General features: G+C 34.8%; 1 protein-coding gene across 1 annotated transcript; it reads left to right on the top strand.

Annotated features, from left to right (window-relative positions):
* The first annotated feature begins 14,503 nt into the window (after window positions 1-14,503).
* LOC141659213 (uncharacterized) lies at window positions 14,504-21,568 on the top strand. The gene is made up of 9 exons (XM_074465997.1): window positions 14,504-14,807; window positions 15,175-15,236; window positions 16,986-17,040; window positions 17,863-17,961; window positions 18,451-18,537; window positions 19,682-19,798; window positions 19,908-20,000; window positions 20,263-20,293; window positions 21,256-21,568. Exons 1-9 carry the CDS (start codon window positions 14,712-14,714, stop codon window positions 21,432-21,434), a joined length of 819 nt encoding a protein of 272 aa, XP_074322098.1. The 5' UTR covers window positions 14,504-14,711; the 3' UTR covers window positions 21,435-21,568.
* The last annotated feature ends 5,043 nt before the right edge of the window (window positions 21,569-26,611 follow it).

Consider the following 26,611-nt stretch of genomic DNA (forward strand, 5'->3'; position numbering starts at 1 on the left):
TGTTTTTGGCTGCAAATGCTATATCTTAAGGAATCAAACTGATCAACATGGAAAGTTTGATGCCAGAGCAGATGACGGAATTTTTGTTGGATATGCTTTGGGAAAAGCATATAGAGTCTACAATCTAAGAACCAACATTGTTATGGAATCTGTACATGTTGTGTTTGATGATAAAAAGATTGAAGGACTACAAGATGGAGATTTCAATGAGAGCCTCAAATTTGACAATATGGAGATGATCTGTGAAGATAGTGATGATGATAGTGATCAAGAACCAATATCCAAGGACAATGCAGAAAAGTCTACAACTAATAAAGCAAATAACTCAACATCCGTCGAAAGACCAAGTGCATCATCCATTGAAAGACAATCTACATCATCCGTTGCAGGCAAAGAACATCATTTATTGACAGGGAAAGAACAACATCCGTTGATTCCTCAATAGGATTTGGGAGTCAAGTAAGATCACAATCAGGAAGAACCCCTTCTTCAAGTCAAAGATCCATAAACTCAGGGGGAGTTTCTGATCATCAAAATTCTTCTAATCATCAAGACAACAATGAGGCCTCTTCATCTAGAGCTAATCTACCACAACAGAGAAAATGGACTAGAGATCACCCTTTTGAGCTCATTATTGGTGATGCATCTTCTAGAGTTCAAACAAGGAAAGCAACTCAAGAAGAATGTCTCTATATCAGCTTTCTTTCTAAGAAGAACCAAAGAAGGTAGAAGAAGCTCTGTTGGATCTTGATTGGGTTTTAGCTATGCAGGAGGAGCTAAACCAATTTGAAAGGAACAAGGTATGGAAGCTGGTACTCAAGCCCAAAGGAAAGAATGTAATTGACACCAAGTGGGTATTCAGAAATAAGATGGATGAAAATGGCATAGTTGTCAGGAACAAAGCTAGATTGGTTGCTAAGGGTTACTGTCAACAAGAAGGAATATATTTTTATGAAACTTTTGCTCCTGTTACAAGACTTGAAGACATCAGAATCTTCTTAGCCTATGCAGCCTATGCCAATTTCAAAGTCTATCAAGTGGATGTCAAAAGTGCCTTTCTGAATGGAGATTTGGAGGAGGAAATCTATGTCAGTCAGCCTCCTGGTTTTTAAGATCCAAATTTTCCAGAATATGTCTATTATCTATTGAAAGCACTTTATGGATTGAAGCAAGCACCTAGAGCCTGGTATGATACTTTGTCAAAGTTTCTCTTAGAAAATCACTTCACAAGAGGTACTGTTGACAAAACACTATTCTTTATAAATGTTAATGGCTCTAGTATACTTGTTCAAATTTATGTGGATGATAACATATTTGGCTCTACAGATGAAAAACTTTGCAAAAAGTTTGCCAAATTGATGCAAAGTAAGTATGAAATGAGCATGATGGGAGAATTAACTTACTTTCTTGGTTTACAAGTTAAACAAGTTAGTGATGGAATATTCATTAGTCAAACTAAAAATATTTATGATCTTTTAAAGAAGTTTTATCTAGTGGATTGCACATCTGCAAAAACTCCCATGGCCACTGCAACTAAACTTGAATTGAACACTACTGAAAAGTCTGTGGACATTTCAAGCTATAGAGGCATGGTTGGCTCACTTTTGTACTTAACAGCTAGTAGTCCAGATATAATATTTGTTACTTGTCTTTGTGCTAGATTTCAGGCTGATCCTAGAGAATCTCACTTAGTAGCTATTTAGTGAAATTTCAGATATCTCAAGGGTACACCAAAACTTGGCATTTGGTACCCTAGAGATTCTAGTTTTGATCTACCTAGTTATTCAGATGTAGATTATGCAGGTTGTAAAATAGATAGAAAAATTACAATAGGAACCTGTCAATTTCTAGGAAACAAGCTAGTATCCTAGTTCAGTAAAAAGCAAAATTTAGTTTCTACTTCTACAGCTAAAGTTGAGTATATTGCTACTGGTAGTTGTTGTGCACATATTTTATGGATGAAAAACCAACTGTTGGACTATGGTCTGCAAGTGGACAGAATTCCTATTTTCTATGATAACACAAGTGCAATTGCCATCACTGAAAATCCAGTACAGCATTCAAGAACAAAGCACATAGATATCAAGTACGACTTCATTAGGGAGCATGTAATGAATGGTACTGTGGAACTTCATTTTGTTTCAAGTAAGGAGCAACTTGCAGACATCTTTACCAAACCACTTGATGAATCCACCTTCTCTAGGTTGGTAAGTGAGTTAGTTATGCATAATTACTCTTAAATCATTTTTGATAATCTTGCAAGTTATAATGTAGCCAGTGTGAAAATTGATATTTACTTTTTTGATAAAATTTTGACTAAGCCAGAATTTGTATCTCGACGGATGTTCTTTATCCGTTGAGAATGAATATCCGTTGAAACTTAACATCCGTTGGAGTATCAATTATCACTCTAGGTATTTTTCTATCATCTGTTGAAGTGTCTCAGTCTTAGCCGTTGATCCTAAACATTATCCATCGAAATTACTTACAGCCTATATGTTTATTTCAACGGATAATCTTAGAATTTTGAAAGTTTTATAATTTTTAAACGGCTATTTTGGGCTATTTTGATTGGTTACTTTATTTTACTTTATTACTTTTGACAGATTATTTCTGAGATAGTATAAAAGCAAAAATCATTTTCATTCTTTTCTTTTATCATTCTCAGAGAAATTTCTTTAAACTCTCTTCTTCTCCAAAGCAAATACTCTCTTTCTGTAACCAAACTCAATCACAGAAATGGCACCCGTAGTCAAGATTATGTCCTCAACTGGCTTTGTCTATGAAAAGAACAACTTTGTAGCTTTGGTGAACAAGCAGATTCCGGCATCTGAAGATTATCACAAGATGATGGACTTCATACTGAATTACAGATTGAATTATGCCATGCTTGAATCCCCAACCATCTATTGTGAAGTTGTTGAGGAAATCTGGACTACTGCAGTGTTCAGCCCCAATGACAAGACTATTACCTTTACTCTCAAAGGTAATGAACACTGTATCAACTGTGATGTAATTAAAAAGTGTTTTAAATTGCCTGAAAATAACACATTTGCTCCGCACACAGACACTGATGTGAGTAACATGCTAGTCTCTATGGGTTATGCTCTAACTGTCACTAAGTTAGGTGAAGTTAGAAGATTAGGCCTTAGAAAAGAATGAAGTTTCTTGTGTGACTCTTTTATCAAAGTATTTTATGGTAAAGTAAGTAATTTTGATGTTGTATCTTATTCACTTGTGCACATGTTTTATATGCTTTTTAGTGACAAGTACTTCAACTTTAGCACTTCTGTCATATTTGAGATAGAGAGTAAGTTAGGGGATATTAGGAAGAGGTCTAAAAATATCTAGTATGCTAGATTTTTCATGATGCTAGCTAATTTTGTTCTGAGAATCTCTGAATTGAGAACCCAACAAACAAGTTAGCTTGTTGGGTCCAAGAGAGAAGAATTATTGTTGATCTGAACAGGACCAATCATCACCAAGATGTTCCACTTGTATACATGCCCATCATGGAACAGACTCAGGTAAGTGAGGTAAACACCCCTGTATCCACTACTTCTCAACCTAGTTCTTTGCCTTCAACTGTGGCAATGGCATCTATGAATGTGACTAAACAGATGCCTACCCAAGCCACCAAACCAAAAATTTCTAAATCAAAATCAAAGAAAGCCCCCTATGGTTTCTGTCAAAAGAAACCAGTTGCAAAATATACCAAACACCAAGAAGGGAGTGTGAAGGAGAGTGAGTTGGGTGAGGAACAGGGTGAACATCAAAGAAGCCCTAAGGATAAGGTTGGAGAGGTGAGTGTTTCCCAGCCCAGCCACACTGCAGTTTCTCAACAAACTGCAGTGCTTAAAAAGGACTTTAGCTCATTGCTAGTCGCATCCTCCCAAAAGGATGTAACTATTGAACAAAGTTCTCAACCAAGAGCACAGGCCAAAAGGGTAAGGGACACTAGCTCACCCCAAACATATGCCAGAAAGAAGAAATCTAAACCAACTGGGGATACACAGGGTGCACACACAGTGCCTACTGCAGTCAAAGACTCAGTACATGCACCATCACAAAGTCAGCTTGACGTGGCTCCAACAAATGTGGAGTCACGGTCAAATTCATTAATTATAAAAGCACCTAATATACCAAATTCACCCACACACTCACTGGATGTAGATATGATTCGTACATCACTTCCAAATTCCCTATCCTTAACTCTCTTGTAGAAGCCAAAATTCCAAGCAAGTGAGCATCATCTTTTAGATGATTTGTTGGCTCACTTGCCATTTTTTTCTGATTCTACTGAAACATTTGTGCAAAATCTCAAATCAATCACCACAGATGCAACAGTAGTCTCCACTCCAAACTCATTCATTTCTTCTATCTCGACGGATATTGTTCATCCGTTGACAAGTGATGGTCCTTCGACGGATGTGCTTAACAGCAGTCATTCGTTGACACTTAAAACTACTGTTTCGACGGATGTTCCTCATCCGTTGACAGTCACTGCACCACTTCAAATCTCAACAATTGTCACAAGTGCAGATGACCTAGTAATAGTACAATCACTCTTAGGACTGAGGGAAGGGAGTGAATTGAGTGAGAGGCTGGGTTGCTCCCAGGCAAAAGGAGAGGAAATGAGTGAAATTATGCAGGCTATTTCTTCCAGCCTGGAAAAAGAGAGTGAGAGGAGTTCCACCTTAGAAGGTGAAGGTGAGGGTGTGAGAGTGGTGAGCCAAGGGGAGCCCTTGATGCAAGAAAAGACAGATAATGAGAGAAAAGCATGTACAACTGAATGGGAAGAGCCTATTGTAAGTGAGTTAATAGATGTCAATGAGGCTGATAAGAGACAGCTAATTCAGCAAGAATATCAAGCTGTTTTAGACTCTGTTTCTTTTAAAGCTGAGGCATTTACTCACCTTGTGTCAACATATCAAGTTCTAGCTGAACAGGACAATGTGGCTGTAGAAAAGATGCTTAACTTGGTGCATACAACTGCTTCAATGCAAAGAGCAAAGGATGCCATCACAGCCATGCCACCTAAACCTGGTGATGATGTTGACTATGGAACTGGTGAGTCTGAAGAGTTCATTGGAGATGAAGATGGTGATGAAGAAGAGTTCATGGACATAGGGGGAGAAGCAGGCCCTAGCTCTAGATCAAACATTCCACCTTGGGTGTTTTCTAAAGAGTGTGATGAGCAACATTTCAAGATAACTCTTTTTTACATCATTCAATAGACACACACTATTCTTCAAGCCACCACTAATACTAGAACACCACTAATACTAGAACCAAGAAACTCCTACAAGCACACCTCAACTCTCTACAACTACATCAAATTCAAACTCTTCAACACAATCAAGATGCCACTTCAATCAAAACAGAGATTGACCAAATCAAGAAGGATGTCTCTGAAAGATTGGATGCTAAATTTCTAGATACAACAGTGCTTGACATCAACAGACAGTTGAGGAAGAATTCCAATCTTGCAACTAAAGTGGATTCCTTGGACAAAAGACTGAAAGCAGTTGAAGCCTCTCTCACAGCTATTCATCTACATCAAGCACAACAAACTCAGTTGCTTCAAAAGCAGGTGGTTGCACAAACTTCTATCTATACTCTACTTGATGATAACAAAAAGGGGGGGGGAGATTCAATCATCCCAGTTAGTCAAGGAGGGCAAACTAGTGAGGGGGAGCATGTGATAAATGTTCAAATCAGTCAAGTAATAATTCTAGAAATTACTTTGCCAAAGCTACCAGTATTGGACCGCATTGATCTGATCCAAATAGCAGCTGCTAAGCTTGACTCAAAGAAAAATCTCAAGATGCTTGATGTTGCAACTGTTGAGAAGGAATTGGATGACAAGTGGAGGAAAATAGATGAAGAAATTCAAAAGAAATTTGGGCCAATTGAGAAACCAGATAAGACTTTTCATCACTACTCACAAGTTAAGCAAATTCTTGTGAATGAAATGAGTCTAGGTATCTTGGAAAAAGGCCAAACTTCATACATCAAATCTCCAAAAGCCAATCTGATTTTGAAGCCTAAAAAAACTATCCAAAGTCATCAGACAAGAATCCCTTGGATCTCACGTTTGAGACTCCAAAACCAGATAAAAAGAAGCTATTGGCAAGGTCCATAGCATTTTACAAAGATCCATCTGATTCAGTACAAAAGAAGAGAATTTCCAAAATTTACAGGAATGGAAAAGAGATTTGTGCGGTTGCTGGACACCCTCAGTTTATAGCAGCAAAAAGGGAAGAAAAGAAAGAATTAAGAAAGAAAAGAGGCAAGCTGCTTTAGATGCTAAGAAGCTCAAACAGAAGAAAGAGCAAGCTGCTATAGTAGCCAATCTTCAAGCTATGAAATCTGCAAATGAAATCTCTGAAAAACCACTTGTGATTACTGAAACTCAAGATCATCAAATGCAAAATGAACCTCAACGGAAAAGGAAATTCAGATACAAGCTCCATTCCAAAAGAAAATTGGACTTCAGTGATGAGGAGATGGAAGACTACATTCTCAAATAGTCTACAACTTCAACTCAAACATCCAAGTCCTCAGTGGTACATGAGGAATTCAAGGTGGACCCAACAAAGAACTTTCATGGTGAGCCTATAATTCCCAAAGATGAGCCAATAGACTGGGAAAGTTTGCCAATTCCTGAACTAAATTTACCTATCTTCAACAAGCCAAAGAAAACAAAGATTAAAGCAACCAAGAAGGTCAAGGTTGTGACTCTCAGAACCAAGACCCTTACCAAATCTCAACCTACAGTCAACAAGGGAGATCTCTTATATATCTGTGACATCAAGGAGTTTTCAGATATAAACCTCTACTTGGATGAATTGGAAGAAGTAAGAGGGATTGATGCTCACAGACATCTTCCTGAGAGACTGGTGTTCAAGTACAAATGAGGGAAAAAGATCACATGGCCCCTTCACAGGATTCTTCAAGAAAGCCAATCTGTACTGATAAAGGTCTTCTCATCCTTCAAGAAAAACTTTGGTTTCAATGTAACTGCAAGGAAATTGGTCCTAAAGAAGATAAAAGACCTAAGGAGTAATAAAGCCAAGGATGCACTTCCAAGAACTCTAACAATTCCCTTCACAGGAAGTAGAGTGCATTTGAGGCCTTATTGGCTGATAGAATTCATGGATGACAAGGGTGTTAGAAGATTCTTCAGACTGGATGACCAATTGAGTATCTCTAGCAATGACACTCTATTGGAAATGCAAAGAAAGTTGGATCTATCTGAAGCTGATGAACTTGAATTCCACAAATAACTCCAAAATCAAATAGAAGAAAATAACAAGAAGCTTGGGAAGAAATCCAGACAATCAAGGAAATAGAATCATATGCTCAGTCTAGAGGAACACCTTGATAATGATTGTGAGAACTCTTTGAAAACTTTGCTTTGTTCAATTTTCAATAAAAATTTGTAGCACTTATCAGTTTTATCTACTATATTTTAATCTGTACATTTAGGGTGTTTTTTTATCATCAAGTTTCTCTTAATTTATGGCTACAATTCCAATAGACATAAATTGGGGGAGATTGTTAGGAATATGTTGTGAACTTGATGATAAGATATACAAAACACCTTAGTAGATTTAACTTAGTGATTTTGTAGCTTTCAACGGATGATTACTCTCAATATCCATTAAAAGAGTAGCTTATATAAAATAAGTTTAGTAGCACATTTCTGCATACCTGTATAAGCTTAGTGAACTAGATTTCTGAGAAATGTTTAAGTCATGTTGACTACTAGATTGATATACAAGATAGGTTGGTCAATTATAAATAGATGATGCCTTGAAATCTTGTATAAGTGAAATAGAGTTAACTGTCAAGAAAATAGTCTCAACGGATGTTTCACAAAGCCTCAACGGATGTTCAGTCAAGCTTCAACGGATGTTCAGATAAAGCTTCAACGGATGATATGCAAAGCTTCAATGGATGATCAACCAAAGTTTCAACGGATGATCCAATGAAGTTCCAACAGATATTCAAATTCAAAAGAGCAGTTGGTAGTGACTTGACAGTCACATGTGTTGATTGTATGCAAATGGAATGTGGCAGCCTAATTACAGGTTTAAGAGAACAAAGAAGCATTACCATTTTCATGCAACTAAGAAAATATTCAAAGATGCTGGAATAGAGTAATGAAATAGCATGAAGTTAGACTAGATATAGTTTTATTTTATTATCTTGTCTTACTGTCATGTGAACTTGGTGATATATAAACCAAGTGTAGCAAGTAGAATAAAAATAACTAAGCAAGCTTATTTTTCAGAGAAACAAATATGGCTATATTTGTAAGAATTTCTCTGTAGTTTTGTTGGTTCAACTTGTAAAGCAGATGTGAGCTATTCAAAGCTTCACAAAGTTTTAAAGCTTGTGTTTTATTACTTAGTGTTTTGATTTCTATTACTCTTTCATTCCGCACTATTGCAAGTCAAACACTTATATATATATATATATATTAAGTTAGAACAATTTTAAAATCTTAAAAAGAAGCCACAAATTACATTCAACCCCCCCTTCTATAATTCTTGTTGTATTGTTTAGGGAATAACAGATGCCATCTCATCCATGCCTCCCACAACTGGTGATGATGTTGATTATGGAACTGGTGGTTCTGAAGAGTTCTTTGGAGATGAAGAAGAGTTTATGGACATAGGGGGAGAAGCAGGCCCTAGCTCTAGATCAAACATTCCATCTTCGGTGTTCTCTAAAGAATGTGATGAGCAACATTTCAAGAATACTCTTTTTCACATCATTCAATAGACTCGGATAGCTCTTCAAGCTACAACCAATGCCAACACCAAGAAGCTACTTCAAGCACATCTCAACTCCCTCCAACTGCACCAAATTCAATGTCTTCAACACAATCTGGATATCACTTCAATTAAAATAGAGATTGACCAAGTCAAGAAGGATATCTCTGAAAGATTGGATGCTAAATTTCCAAATACAACCATGCTTGACATCAATAGACATTTGAGGAAGAACTTTAATCTTACCACCAAAGTGGATTCCCAGGATACAAGACTAAAATCAATGGAAGCCTCTCTCACTACAATTCATTTACATCAAGCCCAACAAACTCAGTTGCTTCAAAGGCTGGTGGCTGCACAAACTTCTATCTCTACTCTACTTGATGATAACAAAAAGGGGGGAGAAAGATTCAATTGTCCCAGTTAGTCAAGGAGAGCAAATCAGTGAGGGGGAGAATGTGATAAATGTTCAAATCAGTCAAGTAATAGTTCCAGAAATTACTTTACCAAAGCCACCAGTATTGGACAGCATTGATCTGATCCAAATAACAGCTGGTAAACTGGAGTTACAGTCAAATTTCAAAAAGCTTGGTGTTGCAGCTGTTGAGAAGGAATTGGATGACAAGTGGAGGAAAATAGATGAAGAAATTACAAAGAAATTTGGGCCAATTGAGAAACCAGACAAGACTTTTCATCACTATTCTCAAGTCAAGCAAATTTCTGTGAATTAAATGAGTCCAGGTAGCTTAGAAAAGGGCCAACCTTCATGCATAAAGTCACCAAAGGCCAATCTGGTTTTGAAGCCTAAGAAGAACTATCCAAAGTCATCAGACAAAAATCCTGTGGATCTTATGTTTGAGACTCCAAGGCCAGATAAAAACGAAGCTGTTGGCAAGGTTTATTGCATTTTTCAAAGATCCATCTGACTCAGTTCTAAAAAGAAGAATTGCCAAAATCTACAGGAATGGTAAAGAAATCTATGTGGTGGCTGGACACCCTCAGTTTGCAGAAGCCAAGAAGGAAGAAAAAGAAAGAATCAAGCAAGAAAAGAAGTAGGCTGCTTTAGATGCTAAAAAGCTCAAACAAAAGAAGAAGCAAGCTGCTATCTTGGCCAAACTTCAAGCTGTGAAAACTGCAACTGAGATTTCTGAAAAACCATTTGTGATAGCTGAAGCTGAGAAGGAAATTTCTGAAAAGCAACATGTGCAAAATGAACCTCAACAGATCGGGAAGTTCAGGTACAAGCTCCATTCCAAAAGAATGTTGGATTTTGATGATGACAAGATGGAAGACTACATTCCCAAACAGTCTACAACTTCAACTCAAACATCCAAGCCCTCAGTGGTACATGAGGAATTTAAGGTGGATCCAACAAAGAATTTTCATGGTGAGCCTATAGTTCCCAAGGATGAGCCAATAGACTAGGAGAGTCTGCCTATACCTGAACTTAATCTACCAATTTTCAACAAAGCAAAGAAGACAAAGATAAGAGCAACCAAGAAGGTCAAGTCTGTGTCTCTCAGAACCAAAGCCCTAACCAAAGCTCAACCAACTGTCAACAAGGGAGATCTTCTATACATCTGTGACATCAAAGAATTTTCAGAGATTAATCTCTACATGGATGAACTAGAAGAAGTAAGAGCAATTGATGCTCACAGAAATCTTCCTGAAAGTCTGGTATTCAAATACAAGGGAGGGAAAGAAATCACATGGCCTCTTCACAGGATTCTTCAAGAAAGCTGCTCTGTGCTGATAAAGATCTTCTCATCCTTCTAGAAAAACTTTGGATTCAATATAACTGCAAGGAAATTGGTCCGAAAGAAGATAGAAGATCTAAGAAGTAATAAAGTCAAGGTTGCACTCCCAAAGACTCTATCAATTCCCTTCACAGGAAATAGAGTGCATTTGAGACCTTATTGGCTGATGGAATTCATGAATGACAAGGGTGTTAGAAGATTCTTCAAACTGGATGACCAATTGAGTATCTCTAGTAATGAGACTCTATTGGAAATGCAAGAAAAACTGGATCTTTCAGATGCTGAAGAACTTGAATTCCACAGGCAGCTCCAAAATCAAATAGAGGAGCACCTTTATAATGATTGTGAGAACTCTTTGTACACTTCACTTTGTTCAATTTTCAATTAAATTGTAGTACTTACTAGTTTTATCTACTATAATTCAATCTGTACAGTTAGGGTGTTTTCTTATCATCAAGTTTCTCTTAATTTATGGCTACAATTCCAGTAGACATAAATTGGGGAAGATTGTTAGGAATATGTTGTGAACTTGATGATAAGTTAAACAAAACACTTTTGTAGATTTAAGTTAGTAAATTTGTAGCTCTCGACGGGTGTTCTAAATAGTCCCGGCGGATGAACTTTACAGTCCCGACGGATGACAACTGAACATCCATCGAGAGTGTAGCTTATGTAATAATAAGTATTGTAGCACATTTCTACAAACAACGTATTTTAGTTGAGTATATGTTGTAGGATTCTGTAAGTCATGATGACTGTTAGATTGATGTATAAAATAGGTTGGCTAATTGTAAATATAAGATGTTTTGTAATCCTGTACAAGTGAAATAGAGTCAAGTGGCAGAAAGACTCCCAACGGATAATTTACAAAGGCTCCTGACGGATGATCACCAAGGCTCCCGACAGATGACCAACTAAGTCCCGATGGATGATCATATTCAAAATAGTTGTTGATAGTGACAGTCACATGCGTCGGGTGTTTGTAAAAGGAATGTGGCAGCCTGTTAAGCAGGATTTTGAGAACAAATAAGCATTACCATTTCAATGCAAATGTGAAGATATTCAAAGATGCTGGATAGAGTAATGTAGCAGCATGATATTAGACTAGATTCATTTTGTTTTATTGTCTTGTCTTATTATCATGTAACTTGGTGATATATAAACCAAGAGTAGCAAGTAGAACGAAGTAATTAAGAAAGCTTATTTTTCCAGAAAAAATTGATAAGGCTGTATCTACTAAGAATTCCTATGTAAGTTTGTTTGTTCACTGGTAAGAAGATATGTGCTATTCAAAACATCACAGAGTTCTCAATATGATATATATATATATATATATCTAGGGGATAAATTCAAATCCACCAGAAAGTTTTAAAGCTTTGTGTTTTATTGCTTAGTGTTTTGATTTCTATTATTCTTCCATTCCGCATTATTGCAAATCAAACACTGTTATATATATTAAGTTAGAACAATTTTAAAATCTCAAAAAGAAACCAGAATTACATTCAACCCCCTTCTGTAATTCTTGTTTTATTGTTTAGGAATAACACATATTCTTGGTAATTATAAAATGAACTTAGGCGAACCTTTCTTTTCCAACACAAGATTTTCCAAATGAATTCCTGATGGATTGGATTGAGACATAAAAGACTAGTGGGACTAGTCCAGTCATATAAGAGACTAGCTAGGCTAGTCCAATTTAAGGCTAAATTTATGCTACCAGTACCTTAACGACCAGATGGAGGTCGGTATGGGCTGATCACCCGTATTATTATTATTATTATTATTATTATTATTATTATTATTATTATTATTATAAAAGTTAAAGTATTCCAATCAAGGGTTCCCTATCATTTTATAAAAGAGTAATTGAATACATTCTCCTAGAGATTGCTTCCTTGAAAATGAAATGAAATAAAATGAATTGAAATTAGTTGATTTGTGTTATTGTTTAACTTATAACTTTGAGGACCATGATCCTTATCTTTGATATTGTTATTTATCATAAAATTGATTCCCAGAGTTGATTTAGATACTTTCTTTCCACTTGAAAGATTCATTGAGATCTGCTATTGATTTGTGATGAATGTTGGCTTTTACCCTGTCATAATTCTTGATCCTTGAAAGCCCAAAACCCTTTTTTAATATCTTTGCTTACCCAAGATAGAAATTTGCCACCTAGAGAATTAAAGTAGAATGCCATAAAAGTTATTTTGGATATTTGATATTATTGCATCATAGAACTGTTATATAGTTACTTGCTGAGTTTTTTGTGCTCATATATTTTGCTTTGTTGGCAGTTAAGAAAGAGGATGGCCAGACTTAGGTGCACTACTCGTAAGAGCGTACCTGGTGGCCCCTACTGTAAGAGCAGGTAGTACAGGATGTGTGAGCAAGCCGTGTAGTGGAAAGTTTGTAAGGATACAATGGGTTTTCTATCGGTTCCAAGTCGGAATTGATTATGTAAATTTAATATTATATTTTGGGTTGTAATAATACTTACTGGTTAGTAGTTATGTCTTGTCTCAAACTTAATCATGTTTAGGTTCTGTTAATAGTTAATCAGGGTTTATGCTTATTTATTGTTAGTTTAATGGTGTGTGGGTCTTCATTTCCTAACCCCGAGATTTAAGGCGTCACAGATCAGACATGTATTGCACAACAAAGTTAATATTTAAACTAAATAAATTCTTAAATTATTATTATGAATTATATTACGAGAGGTGTGACAGCTTTTAAGACTATTATTTAGTTATATTTAAAATTTAGAATTTTCGATCGTAAAAAAATAATATAGAGTTCGATAAACTATGTTGGTCCTAAACACTTTCATATAGTAACACGAGTGGAGATAATAAATCATATTAAAACTGTCAAATAATTGATTTTGCTCAATATGGTTATCAAATACGAAATTTTGTTAAATAATATAAAATTTGACAAAAATCTTACATTTTTTAGGCTAAATTACAAGAATAACTATCTAATTCGCATTTGAATAATGGTATTATTAATATAAACATTTCACAAATGGGTATTTGATATTTTGGTGGGGTGTGTGATACGCATTTAAAAGATGTGTATTATTTGTTATGAAAAGAGTAATACGCATTTTTGTAATAAGTATTCAATTTTTTAGGTTTTAGTTTTTTTTCAATTTTTTTTATTTTTTAAATAACATGATATCCATTTTTGAAATGCATATTAATGATATCTAATCTTGAAATGCGCATTATAGACGTATTTTAGGAACAAATTATATAATCCTAAATATTTTATACATTAATGTGCTTCGATATTTATTACTTGTTTAACAGTTTCAATTAAATAAAAAACTGAAAGTAACCATAATCAACCCTTATTCACAACAAAATATTTCATGCAAATCAATAGTGGTCACGAACTTATTGTCCCGCAGGGGATTTATCTGAGTAAGTGAATTTTAATATTACTCCCTCTGTGAAAAAATGTTAAAAATAACAATTTTTTGGTTTAAATGGTTGAAAATGGATGGCTGAAAATACCGTTTTGGATACACATTTGCCATTTGAGTATCTTATTCTGTACTAGATACGCATTTATCAAATGGGTATCCAATTTATTTATTTATTTTTTTTTAACCTAAATGCGTATCTCAATGGTAATACCCAAACTACAAATGCGTATCTTTAGTAATTTTCTTGGATACCCAATTCTCAAATGCGTATTACACTTACCCAATTACAAAATGTGTAACCAAAACGGTATTTTTAGTCATGTATTTTAGAAATGGGTATTTTCAGCCATTGCACCCAAAAAATGGGTATTTTTAAAGATCACCCTCTATCCCTTATTCAGTGAATACAATATACAATATTCAGTGTGAGTGCGAATATATTTATTAGAGATACGCGAGAGAGATGCGCGAATATAACTCATATGCGTGTCAAACGGGTGCTTATAAGAGATAAAAATAATGCTTAAGTTTTAAGTTACAAGACCAGAACACGCCATATCCGAACTATCTACATACATACATTACAAAACATAACACACAAGACGCGGACATAAGCACTTTCGTTATCTGTCTTGTTCTCCCCTCGTCAATTTATCAAATCCATTTTTATTCTTCACAAAAATCTTGATTTTCATCGACTCGAAATTAAAGTAAACCCTATTGCAGGGGCTCATTTTGATGGCGTTGAATTGGGTTTATATTCTTAGAGTTACGCTTTTGATCCTCCTTGTTGCTGCTATTATTACCGCTTGTTTCACTCTCCCTGTTGAAAAGGTCTTTATCTTTTCTTCTTCTTTTTTTTTTTAATTTGGGATCTTTTTTAATTTTTTAATCATGCTTTAGCTTTGCCTATTTCTTGCTTCTTTAATGTTACATTTATGTGTTAATGTAGTTTCTTTAGTATGATTGTCATAGTAGTGGTTGATTTGCATAATGGAGGTGTTAATTGATGTTGTTACTAGTTCATGATCATAAATTATATGTCCTAGTGGAAACTCTGAGTCATTTTCGGTTTTTCTTAGTGACGAATTTTTGAGGTTCATGTCTGAAAACTGAATATGGATTTTGATTTGAGATGAAGTGTTGATTATATGATTTGGTGTTTTTTGGTGGTATGTGTCTAAACAATTGATTTTAACAGATATTGAAGAACTTTCTTGTATGGGTAGAGCAGGATCTCGGCCCCTGGGGTCCTCTAGTGCTGTAAGTATAACTTTGACGTTGTACCACAAGATATTATTTGCTGCCATTGATTGGCTTGTTGATGATGCTCTAGTTCTAGTTTAAACTAAAAGTGCTCTCTTAAAACATTTTATGATTATAAAGGCTTTAAAGTTGTCCCTGTTATAGTTTTGTCCTAGATCAGTTTGAAATATCTTAACGGGGATGTTTAATTTCTTCCACGTAGAATGCTGTGTATGGTAGGAAGAATCAGGTTGCAGTGAGTTGGACATGATGACATTGCTCCCAGTGTGATGATTTTGTCAAGTTACTTTTAATGACATAGAGGTGTATTGTGTACTAAATTATTGTACAACCCATTTACGTTATAAAAACGGACAGAATCTAGAATTAATCTTAACAATCAATAATATGCACTTAGGTCAGTGTCCTGCATAGTTGGAAGTTTAATCATGTCAGGCGGAGATTATGCAGCTTATAAGTGTAAGGCCTATTTTTCTACGAAGTTTTGAATTAAAAGCATTTGAAATGAATAATAAATTGCCATGGAAAATGTTAATTATATTCCCAAATAAATTACAATGGTTTTAGAGAAGCACTGTTTGCGACGTGTAGATTTCGGTTCCAGAATAATCGCTGGAGACAAATGTGGTCAGTTAAGTACTTTTCTTCTTTTCAATAATAAAAACAAAAAAAAAACACAGTGTGTGAAATGTACGTGTTGTGTTTTGAAGACCTGAAGCTGCAAAGTTCAGGACGTTTGATCTTATTCCTTTTAGGATGTCAATCTTCCTTATTTAATTTCAGTTAACTAGGAAGCCTGTTTCCGTGTACCAAAGTAATGGGAGGAAAGTGAGTAAAGATATTAAAATATCTTTACTGGGATTTTTAATTTCTCCCACTTGAGGTGCTGTGTGTATGGTAGGAAGAATCAGGTTGCAGTGAGTTGGACATGATGATGTTGCTCTTAGTGTGATGGTTCTATTAAGTTACTTTTAATGACATAGAGGTGTAATTAATTATTGTTACAACCCATTTACCTCATTAAAATGTACAGAATATAGAATATATTTTTTACAGTTAATATGCACAGAGTTTCTATATCAGTGTTCTGCACAGTTGGAAGTTAAATTATGCAGGCGGAGAATGTGGCTTATAAATGTAACTGTAAATAATTTGTTTTATGAAGTTTTGAATCAAACACATTTGAAATGAATAATAAATTTCCATGCAGAAAAGGTTAATTATACCGCCAAATAAATTATAATGGTTTTAGAGAAGCACTTAGTTTGTGACGTGTAGATATCGGTTTCAGAATAGTCGCTGGAGACAAATGTGGTCAGTGAAGGACTTTTCTCCTTTCCAATAAAAAACAAAAAAAAAACACGCCATCATAGAGGTACATGTTGTGTATTGAAGACCTGAAGCTGCAGAGTTCAAGACGTTTGATTTTATCCTTTTAAGATGTCAATCTTCTTTATTTTATTTAAGTTAACTAGTAAGACTGTTTCTGTGTACCAAAGGAATGGGCGACCCACATGCATGAACACACACACACGGAAAATATACACACACAATTAAAGCTGATGATGATACATACTGATTCAGTCAGGGCCATGCATGTTGAATATGTCCTTCCTGGCAATCTGGACACACATATCAATGTGTTTGTCATAAAAAGCATGTAGTTGGCACTAACATATTTTAAAGAATTGTATTTTGTTTAATAAACTTCTGTCCGTAATGGGTACATTCTTTTTGAACTTGCAGGGCAGTTGCATACATTCCTCTAACAGTTTTAGCGGTACCAGCATCAGTACTTACCGTAAGGACTAATTGTCTACTTTTCAGCCTATTCAATCTGATCTTAAATTCTGCTTTAATATTTATCTTCTTATCTTATTTTTTTCGTGTACCTCTCCTCTTTGTGCTGATCCCCATATCTTGATACCCCTCTGTATATATCTATACTTTTATAGACATTTGTGTGCATGTGTAGGCCATCAATGTCATTCATTTTACAGGGCAACGTTGGAGATAAAATAGTCATTGCTTAATGTAACTTTTTTACTGGAGTGATGGTACAGTCTGCGGAAAGTAATAAATTTAAAAATGATGTATGCATATCAAAAAAATTGGCAAAACTAGTAGGTAGTTATATCAGCCGAAGAGACAACGACAAGAACCCTCTTAAAATTAAATAAATAATGAGAATGATCTAAAGTCTTGGATTGAGTAACTAGTAATAGTTTCACTTGTCGAGTTTTGAGGAAGTTTTAGTGCCGAGATAGATGTTTTAGGTGCTTTAAAACTTGTTGAACTTTCATAAAAAATTTAGTTATCCAATCTACAAATTCGTATGTAATTCCGCATAGAATATGGTTTCTGCCACTTTCAGGTTTTTTGGTTATTGTCTTCTTTTCTTTTTTGCTATATTGTTTGGTTATGGGCTTTATGGCTGTATATACTAAAGTAGTATAGTCTTTCCATTTTAATCTATACTTTTTACATTATGTTTTATTAGTGTTTGCAACTTTGTATGCCCTTTTTACAATTATTAGATCGTGTAAGGGGATAAAAAAGTTAGATGTCCCTTTTCCCTTTTCTTAACTATTAAAGTTAACGTGGTTGTTATTTTTTGCTGCAGCTAGGTGGTGGTTATCTTTTTGGTTTGCCTGTGGGTTTTATTGCTGACTCTTGTGGCGCCACTATTGGTGCAGCTGTTGCGTTTCTTCTTGGGAGAACAGTAGGTGTTTAATAGTCACTTCTTTTGGGTGAATTATTAGATAGACCTGTTTTTAAGTATGTAGGGTTTCATTCATCGCCAGTATCTGCAATTGACAATTTCACTTCTCTCTGCTTCCCAGTTAAAATACTTTGCATATGTTTCAAGTAGTAGTGCACACCTGCTTTAGAAAAGATTTTGTTGAGATTCATTCATTTTAGGGTTTCATGCTCCTATGTACTCACCTAACTCAGGTGAGATACAAAGAGTTTTTAATGTGAATGCACGAGGGCACTTTCGAATGCAGAACTTGTTTAAAGAATTACAACTCTACCATCAAAATACACTATGTGCACATGTAACTCTTCCCAAGTATGTACTTGGGGGCATTTTTCTCTTTGTTTTATTACTTGTCTGCTTTAAACTTCTTTTTCCTCCAATCTTTAAAATCATACTCTGATCATTTAGTTTTCTCGTAAATGGCAACTCATCTCATCTTAAATTTTTTAGATTGCCAGGTCATTTGTTATTTCCAAGTTAAAGGATTATCCGCAGTTCCGTGCAGTTTCACTTGCCATTGAGAAATCTGGATTTAAGGTTTGTTTTTTTTCTGAAATGAAATCTGGATTTATGGTTTTTGAGTGTGTTTACTTTGGTACACAGAACACTATCCTCAAGTTGTCAAAAAGTGTACGTTTCTTCCATATTTTCTGCGTAGCAAGTTATTCATCATGTACTAATAGCTACAGTCTACCATATGTAATGCATACCGCTGAAGGATATTTCTCTTCAAACCTTATACCTATGTTACTCGGACTCAGCTAGAAGAGTCCGACATGGACACGTGTCCCAGTATTGGACTCAACAATATTTTGAAAAATATACATGTTTTTGGCCTAAAATAAGTGTCCATATCCGAGTGTCGAGTGTCCGACACGGGTACTCCAAGGTAAAATGAAGAGTCCGAGTAACATAGCCTTATACATCATAGAAGCACGGTGCATACAAAATTATAGAAAAATAGCATTTAAAAATTACAAAAAAGTTTAAACAAAGTGTTAATTCGGTATTCTTCGAGCGTCATAAAGTAGAATGACCTCATAAAAATATTTGGATTATTATTAGCAAACTAATGATTCTTATTCAATAAAGAAACAATGGGTAAGGAATGGGATGTGCCTAGATAAAGTTTAGGGGAGAAAAAGAATGGTGACTGAGAGTGGCAGGCTTAAATAAGTGTTGCTAACAGAATTCCAAGACAACCTAAACTATCCTCTTTTAATTTCTTAAATGGTAACAGTTACAATATGTATCATGAGATGACCTCCGGTCCGGGGTGAAATATATGGAATAATTCAGATGAAACTCCGAGTTAGTTGGAACATAGGAAGAAATCAGTATCTAGAAATCCAACTCCAAGTCAAAAGAAAATAACTTTTAATAATTCTTATTTCTTAATATTAATAAGAGTCGTCCGTGGTCCCAAACTGGGTGAAGACTGAAGATTAGTACTTAATAAAATCGTTTTAGGATGATGCAAGTATTTTGATGTGTGTGTATCTGACATCGCAGTTAAATGAAAAAATGAACTGAAAGAGTAATAAGAGTGATATTATATATTTGTATACATCTGTGTTGTAAATACTCTGTATGTTAGGTTTGGTTATAAATGAGGAGTTCAATTACTAGTACAAGGAGGCACTCATGTTTCACCTTCTGATAATGGGTTCCTCTTTGACAGATTGTCTTGCTTCTACGGCTTGTTCCTATGCTTCCATTTAGCATGTTGAATTACCTATTATCTGTGACACCGGTTTCATTAGGAGAGTACATGTTGGCTTCATGGTTAGGGATGGTGGTATGTAAAATCATTGTTTTTCTGTTATGTAATTTGATGCTTTTATACAAGAGCTTTACAAATTTCCCCTCATTCTATGTAATGATATACTTGCTATTGTGTTTGACAGCCAATTACTCTTGCTCTAGTGTATGCCGGTACTACTTTGAAGGATATTTCTGATGTCACCCATGGATGGCACGAGTTCTCAAAAACTCGCTGGGTATGATGTGATAGAATTTGCTTATATTTTTATGGAAAAGATTGTTTCCATCTTAAGTGAGGATTTTTTGTGCATAAGCTTTTCTGCATGTTCCCCTCAGGATGTCCTCAAATAATGCCATCTTTCTCACAAGTGCCTCTGACCTAGTATCATCAAATGAACTTACTAATTGATGTATATAATGCCATTGCTGGGTTTAAAAAGCTCTTTTCACATTTTCTTTTGTAATTGACTACAATTATTTCTTTTTGGTGGTATGCAGGCACTTATCGTTTCTGGTCTTGTAATGTCTGGTAAGTTTTAACACATTCACTTGTTTTTTCCCAGTTAATATATATGAGTATTCTTGAAGCTCATATAAACGTTTGGTAGAGAATTATATGGTATCATCTTTTATATGCTTCACAACCCAAAAAGAAATGATCCTATATAATGTTAGCATCTTTGACGTAATCTTCAAATTAGGAATGAGCACTAGAACTTGTGTTAAAAGATGGCATCAGTACCTTACTACCTTTTCCACAACTACATTACGTTCTCATGTTTACTAGTATTACAGCAACACAGTAAGTTACAAATTTGTTCCTTTTATTTGTAATTTTTTAATTATTTGTTTTTAAGTATACCGTTTATAATTATATATGGTAAATGAAGGGTGCTGTCTGGCATTACTTAAATACCCCTAAATTTTCATGTGTATTGTCCTGAGGTGTGGGGGGAAATGTGTAACATGTAGTGTGGGGATTTTTTTTGATAGCCTGGTGGCAAGTGCTTTCTCCCTACGCATTGATTTAAAATTTTCATTCACCTAGCCCTGTATACTTACAATCTAATTCACTGGAAAATATGTAATTTGACCGCAATTTGTGCGAAAATGCACCAATCAGCATTAGATCTTGTCTGTTGTTGTGTCCTTTAAGCCTCTCACTCGAATGATTAGTTATACCACCCCAAGGTTTAACGTGGACCAAGTGTGATTGTTGAGTAAGTTAGGTTGTGATTGTATTGGCTGCAAGCGGAACATAAGTTTAGTACTTGAAATTCTGCAGAATGTCTTCTTGTAACTGTACAAGGTTCACAATGTAACTACTTATGTTTAAGATTGTATAACTTCCTTCGAATTCAGTGTGCTTACTGTAGGTGACTTCAGTTCCCTAATCTTAGAGCACCTCTGATAATTTTTGCTTTCGGCTTTTCTGTATTTTTGTCTTTTCCCTTTGTTGCATGCTATAATTGATCTTTGGCTTTGGTGCAGTGGTTTTATTGATATGTGTTACCAAAGTTGCGAAATCAGCTTTGGATAAAGCATTGGCTGAAAACGAGGATATAGATGATGTTGTAGGCGCAGCAGAATCCACTGAAGTTGGTCAGCATGTGGATCTCCAGCAGCCACTACTAATCAAGATAGATTCCTCCAACACCCATGAAAAATGAAAAACTACTCTGTATATAGACTAACTAAATATATATCTATATGTAGCATTTTTTTGCATTTTGCATCTTCATAGCTTTGCTGCTTGTTCACATGTACAGTGTTACCATAATATAAATTTGGGTTTTTATAGTCATATACAAGTGTTAAGAGATCGTCTTAAAATTTATATCTACATGGGGCATGTAAAGAGACAGCTTACTGCATATTCTTGTGGCTTCAACATACATAATATACATATAGAAAGAAGGGGCTGTTACCAAGCCATCGGTGGATGCGATACAGACATATAGTATATCTCAGTCAGTTAAGTTGGCTGAGGATAATTTATCTACGGAAGAAAAAGAAACATTAGTTCAAATAAACATTAGTTCAAATAGTTACTAAAAACAGCTGGTCACATATATATGTATAGGCCTTCGACATATATAATATATTAGAAATCTGAGAAACGATTTGATACAGAACAAATTATAATTTGTCCCGAATTAGATTTTGGGATTCAAATATATTTTTCAAGGCCCAGTAAACCACTCTGATCGTATGATGAGTTTGACTTAATGTGTATGTTGAAAATCAAAAGAGGCATACATCCGAAGAATTTAGTATATAAAGTATTTTTTGAATTTTAGATAAGATTAGGTTTACCTATTTATTAGGTGTACAATTGCGGAAACTTCAACCTGTAAATTTATACAAAGAGGGAGGGTTACAATATATTTAATAACATATGGCATCCGATAATAAAATTATATTTTGTTTTAGTTTACTTTTTAGAATATTTTTTATCAATTATCATTTATTTATAAAAATCTAATATGGTATCAGAGTTATGAAAATACACTTAGAGGGGGTGAATAGGTGATTATGGCTAACTAAGATTACTTTTAAATTTTACTCGATAATAGCTTACTGAGATTTTGCCAACAGAACTATAATCTGACGATGATAGTAAGCTGAGATAACTAAATGTAATGCAGAAAATAATGTGCAAAAAAGTAAATAGAACATACAAGAATTTTAGCCAGGTTCGACTCCTAAGCCCCTATACTATACGTCCTGGTCCCTTACCAACTTGGTAAGAGAATATATTATTGATCAATGAAAGTTACAACTACAAGATACAACAATATATCTCCCTTTATCCCAGCTGCTGATAATGGCTTGCTGAAACCCTGTTTAAGAACCTGCTCTCTAAAAATTATATTATCCCGTAGTACAAACTCCTCTAGCAAGTACTACTAAACCCTTGTTTCCCTTAGCCAACTTATCCAGCAACTAATCAATACAATTTGAACAATACAAATCAATGATAAAATTTACAACTCAAACTATAGACTCTCTAAGATAACAAAACGTGTATATAATTAGAGCTCAAGAGAGTATATGTTAATCAATAAGTTCAGGAGTTGTGAGTGTTCTTGCTTGCAATTAGTTAGTTTTGAAAATCTGCAAGAATGCTCATATATCGACACACATTAACGTTTGAAACAACCTCAACAAATTACAACGGCTAGAATCCAATTCTACTGTTTAAGATCGTTGGGATGGTTTCAAACGTTCATGTATACGTTAGATAGAAGAGAAACAATGTTGTTCAACGTTCAGAAAACATCTCTTCTATTTTGTAGAGTATAAAACGTTTTTAACAGTTTGTAGAAGATAGAGTTTGATAGAAAAACAAACTCCTATAATTTAGGAAATCAATTTGAATAAGTTAAAACGATTTATACTTGAGCTCTATATATATAATGCACGTATATTATATTAGAGAAGTCCTTACAACTGATATAAAAGAAGTTCCTATAATATCTCCATGAAATTCGACTTCCTTGTTGAATCTGAACTGTGCATCTTGGCTTGCTGTTATTCTGACACTGTTGATCATAGCTTGCTGAAATACAATATTGTCTTATGACAGCTTGCTACCATTATGCTTAAATAACAAAGTCATTAAGCTGTGATTACCTGCAAACAAGCTTGGATAATAGTATGATAGCTTGCTGTGTTGATCATCAAAATTTAGGGATTTACAATCTCCCCTTTTTTGATGATTACGCACATCTAGGAGAATTTATAAAACTCCCCCAAAATCTTTGCATATCTCAAAATATAAACTAAAACTTAAGTTATCACAATCAGCATAATAAACTGCAAAATGCAAAAACAACTTAACAGATTCCAAATACCAGTAGCATTTCATAGCATCAACATATGCATAAACAGGTCTTAAAACAAAAACAGCCATCAACAAGTTTTTAACCAAACCACATAAACAGATAAACATAAATCAAGCACCAGATGCAACAAAAGTACCAGATGCAACAAGTCTTAAAACCACAGAAACTTAAACAAAAACCCAAATTCAGAAACTAGAAACTTAAAGAAATTCTCCTAAGTTCTCCCCCTTATATCATCAAAAGCAGATTAGTCTTTGTTGGATTTTAATCACAGCGGAAGCATGGTAAAACACTTTTACACATATAAAATCCAAATAAAAGCATATAAATCGTGATTAAAACATATGAATCGATTACTAACCTTTAATAGCGATCCAAAAGCAACGATCGGAGATCCTTAGCAGCTGCTCCTCAAATGTGAAGCACTCCACCGGTATCCACCAAGAAAACGATGCTAAGGAGGAGGAGGAGGTGGAGAGAATTAGGTTTTTCTAAAAATTTTGGGTTAGAATAAAAATAGGGTTTATAATAGTATATTTATAGGCAAAATTTTCCGCTGAAATTTTCCCATAAAATATTATTATTATTAACCCTTTATTATTCACATTAATAATTAAAACATCTTTTAATTATTAATCCTTTTTCTAAACACTTTAGAAATAATTTTCTCTCTTGATTTAATTTCCAAAAATTAAATTCTTAATTAATAATATTAAGAACTTTTCTTAATTAATTTATAATCAATTAAATCTCATTTAATCAATTATTAAATTTGCCAATTAATTATTTATTTCATAAATAAATAATTATTAGCCATTATTTATTAATTCCTCCACCATTAAATCATTCTCTTTTATGGTGTGACCCTGTAGGTTCAATATTAAGCCGGTAGTAGAAATAAATAATAATAAAACTATTTTATCATTATTTATATAAATTCTCTAATTTATTAAATATGATTAATTAATTAATCATATTTATTCTACATCGTGAGGGATACTTCTCAGCATATCGCGACTATCCGGATAATACGAATTCACTGCTTAGAATACCAAGAACCTATTCAGTGAATAGTTACCGTACAATTAACTCCTTCTACCCTCCAATGTCCTGATTAAATACAAGGCATGGATCTTGTGCCAAGCCTATCTAATTTAATCATTTGCTTTCCCATTTACTATGCTCAGTTCTATGTAAATTAGAAACTCCTTTCTAATTTCATTCACTCTGGCCAGAGATTCCTGAACTAGCATAAGTGGATCAGCCTTGAACATTCTCTTCCTTCACTGGAAGGGGTAGATCCTTTATTGATCATACACTATCTTCGTGTACAAATTCATATACCTATTAGAGCCCTAATAATTGTCCCTGGAGACTAAGAACTAAATCAAAGCATAGTTCAGTGTACACAAGATGACTATGATGACCTCAAGTCTAAGGATACTTGTACAACTATCACTATGTGAACAACTGCTGACACGTGAGTGAACTCCATCAGTTGTTCAGCTGTGCGAGTCATGTTCGGTGAACTTATTCTATAATAAGCACCTACATACTAGCTATAGTGTCACCACACAAATGTCTATGAGAACAAACATCCTTCAAAATGAAGCAAGCATAGTATGTACCGATCTTTGCGGATTATTAATTACCAGTTAGTAATCCTATGACCAGGAACTATTTAAGTTTAGAGTTATCATCTTTTTAGGTCTCACTATTATGATCTCATCATAATCCATAAAAAGCTTTACTCTCAACTATGGTATATCTTATTTAAACACTTAAATAGATAGAGCCCGTAATAAAAAACAAAACAAGTCTTTTATTAATATCAATGAAATCAAAACAGATCACATAAAAAGTTATTCCTAAATCCTCATACATGATTGGACTTAGGACATATTCATTTCAATCTCCCACTTTTACTAAAGCCAATCACTCTGGTATCTAATACCCATCTTGTCTTTATGACGATCAAAGTGACTTTCAGAAAGTAGCTTTGTGAGTGGGTCTACTATGTTGTTATGTGTGTCAACTCTCTTTCAATACTAGAAATGTTACCGCGCTCCCACTAACCCTTTTATAGATACATGGTTCATCTACGTTTTTGATAAAACCAAACTCTTTGATTGTCTCATCAAAACGGATGTTCCATCTACGAGAAGCTTGCTTTAAACCACATATGGTTCGCAGAAGCTTACACACTAGGTTTTCATTTCCCTTGGAAAGAAAACCATCTGGCCATTTGCCAGATTTCATAGTCGTAGTAAGCAGCAATCGCAAGCAAAATCCGAACTGATTTTAACAGGGCTACAGGTAAAAGGTTTCATCAAAGTCAATCCATTGCCTTTGTTTGAATTCTTTTGCCACAAGCCTGGCCTTAAAGGTCTCCACCTGGCCATCTGCTCTAATCTTTCTTTTGTATACCGTATACATAGATTCCATTTCGGATTTCATGGCACTTTGCCATCTCTCTGAGTCAACACTACTCATAGCCTCATTATAGGTCACAGGGTCGTCTTCATCGATGATTGACAACTCATTGTCATTCTCAATGACAAGGCCATAATACCTCTCAGGTTGGCGAGACACTCTCTCTGACCTACGAACGGGCTGTTCCACAGAAGGTTGTTCAGTCTGAACAGGTGTTTCCACTTGATCCGTAGTAGTTTGTGCTTCTTGAACTTCATCAAGTTCAATTTTGCTCTCACTGTTTCCTTCAAGGATAAACTCCTTTTCCAAGAAGGTAGCATGTCTGGAGATAAACACCCGATGATCAGTGTAAAGGTAATACCCTAAAGTCTCTTTAGGATATCCCACAAAACTATATTTTACGGATCGAGATTCCAGCTTATCTGGGTCAACTTTCTTGACATAAGCTGGACATCCCCAAATCTTAACATGTTTAAGACTCGGTTTCCTTTCTTTCCATATCTCATATGGAGTTTGAGGAACAGATTTGGAAGGCACCTTATTCAGTAAATATATGCGTAACCCCA

Source organism: Apium graveolens, chromosome 5, assembly GCF_009905375.1.
Source record: "Apium graveolens cultivar Ventura chromosome 5, ASM990537v1, whole genome shotgun sequence".
In the NCBI taxonomy this organism is placed as follows: Eukaryota; Viridiplantae; Streptophyta; class Magnoliopsida; order Apiales; family Apiaceae; genus Apium; species Apium graveolens.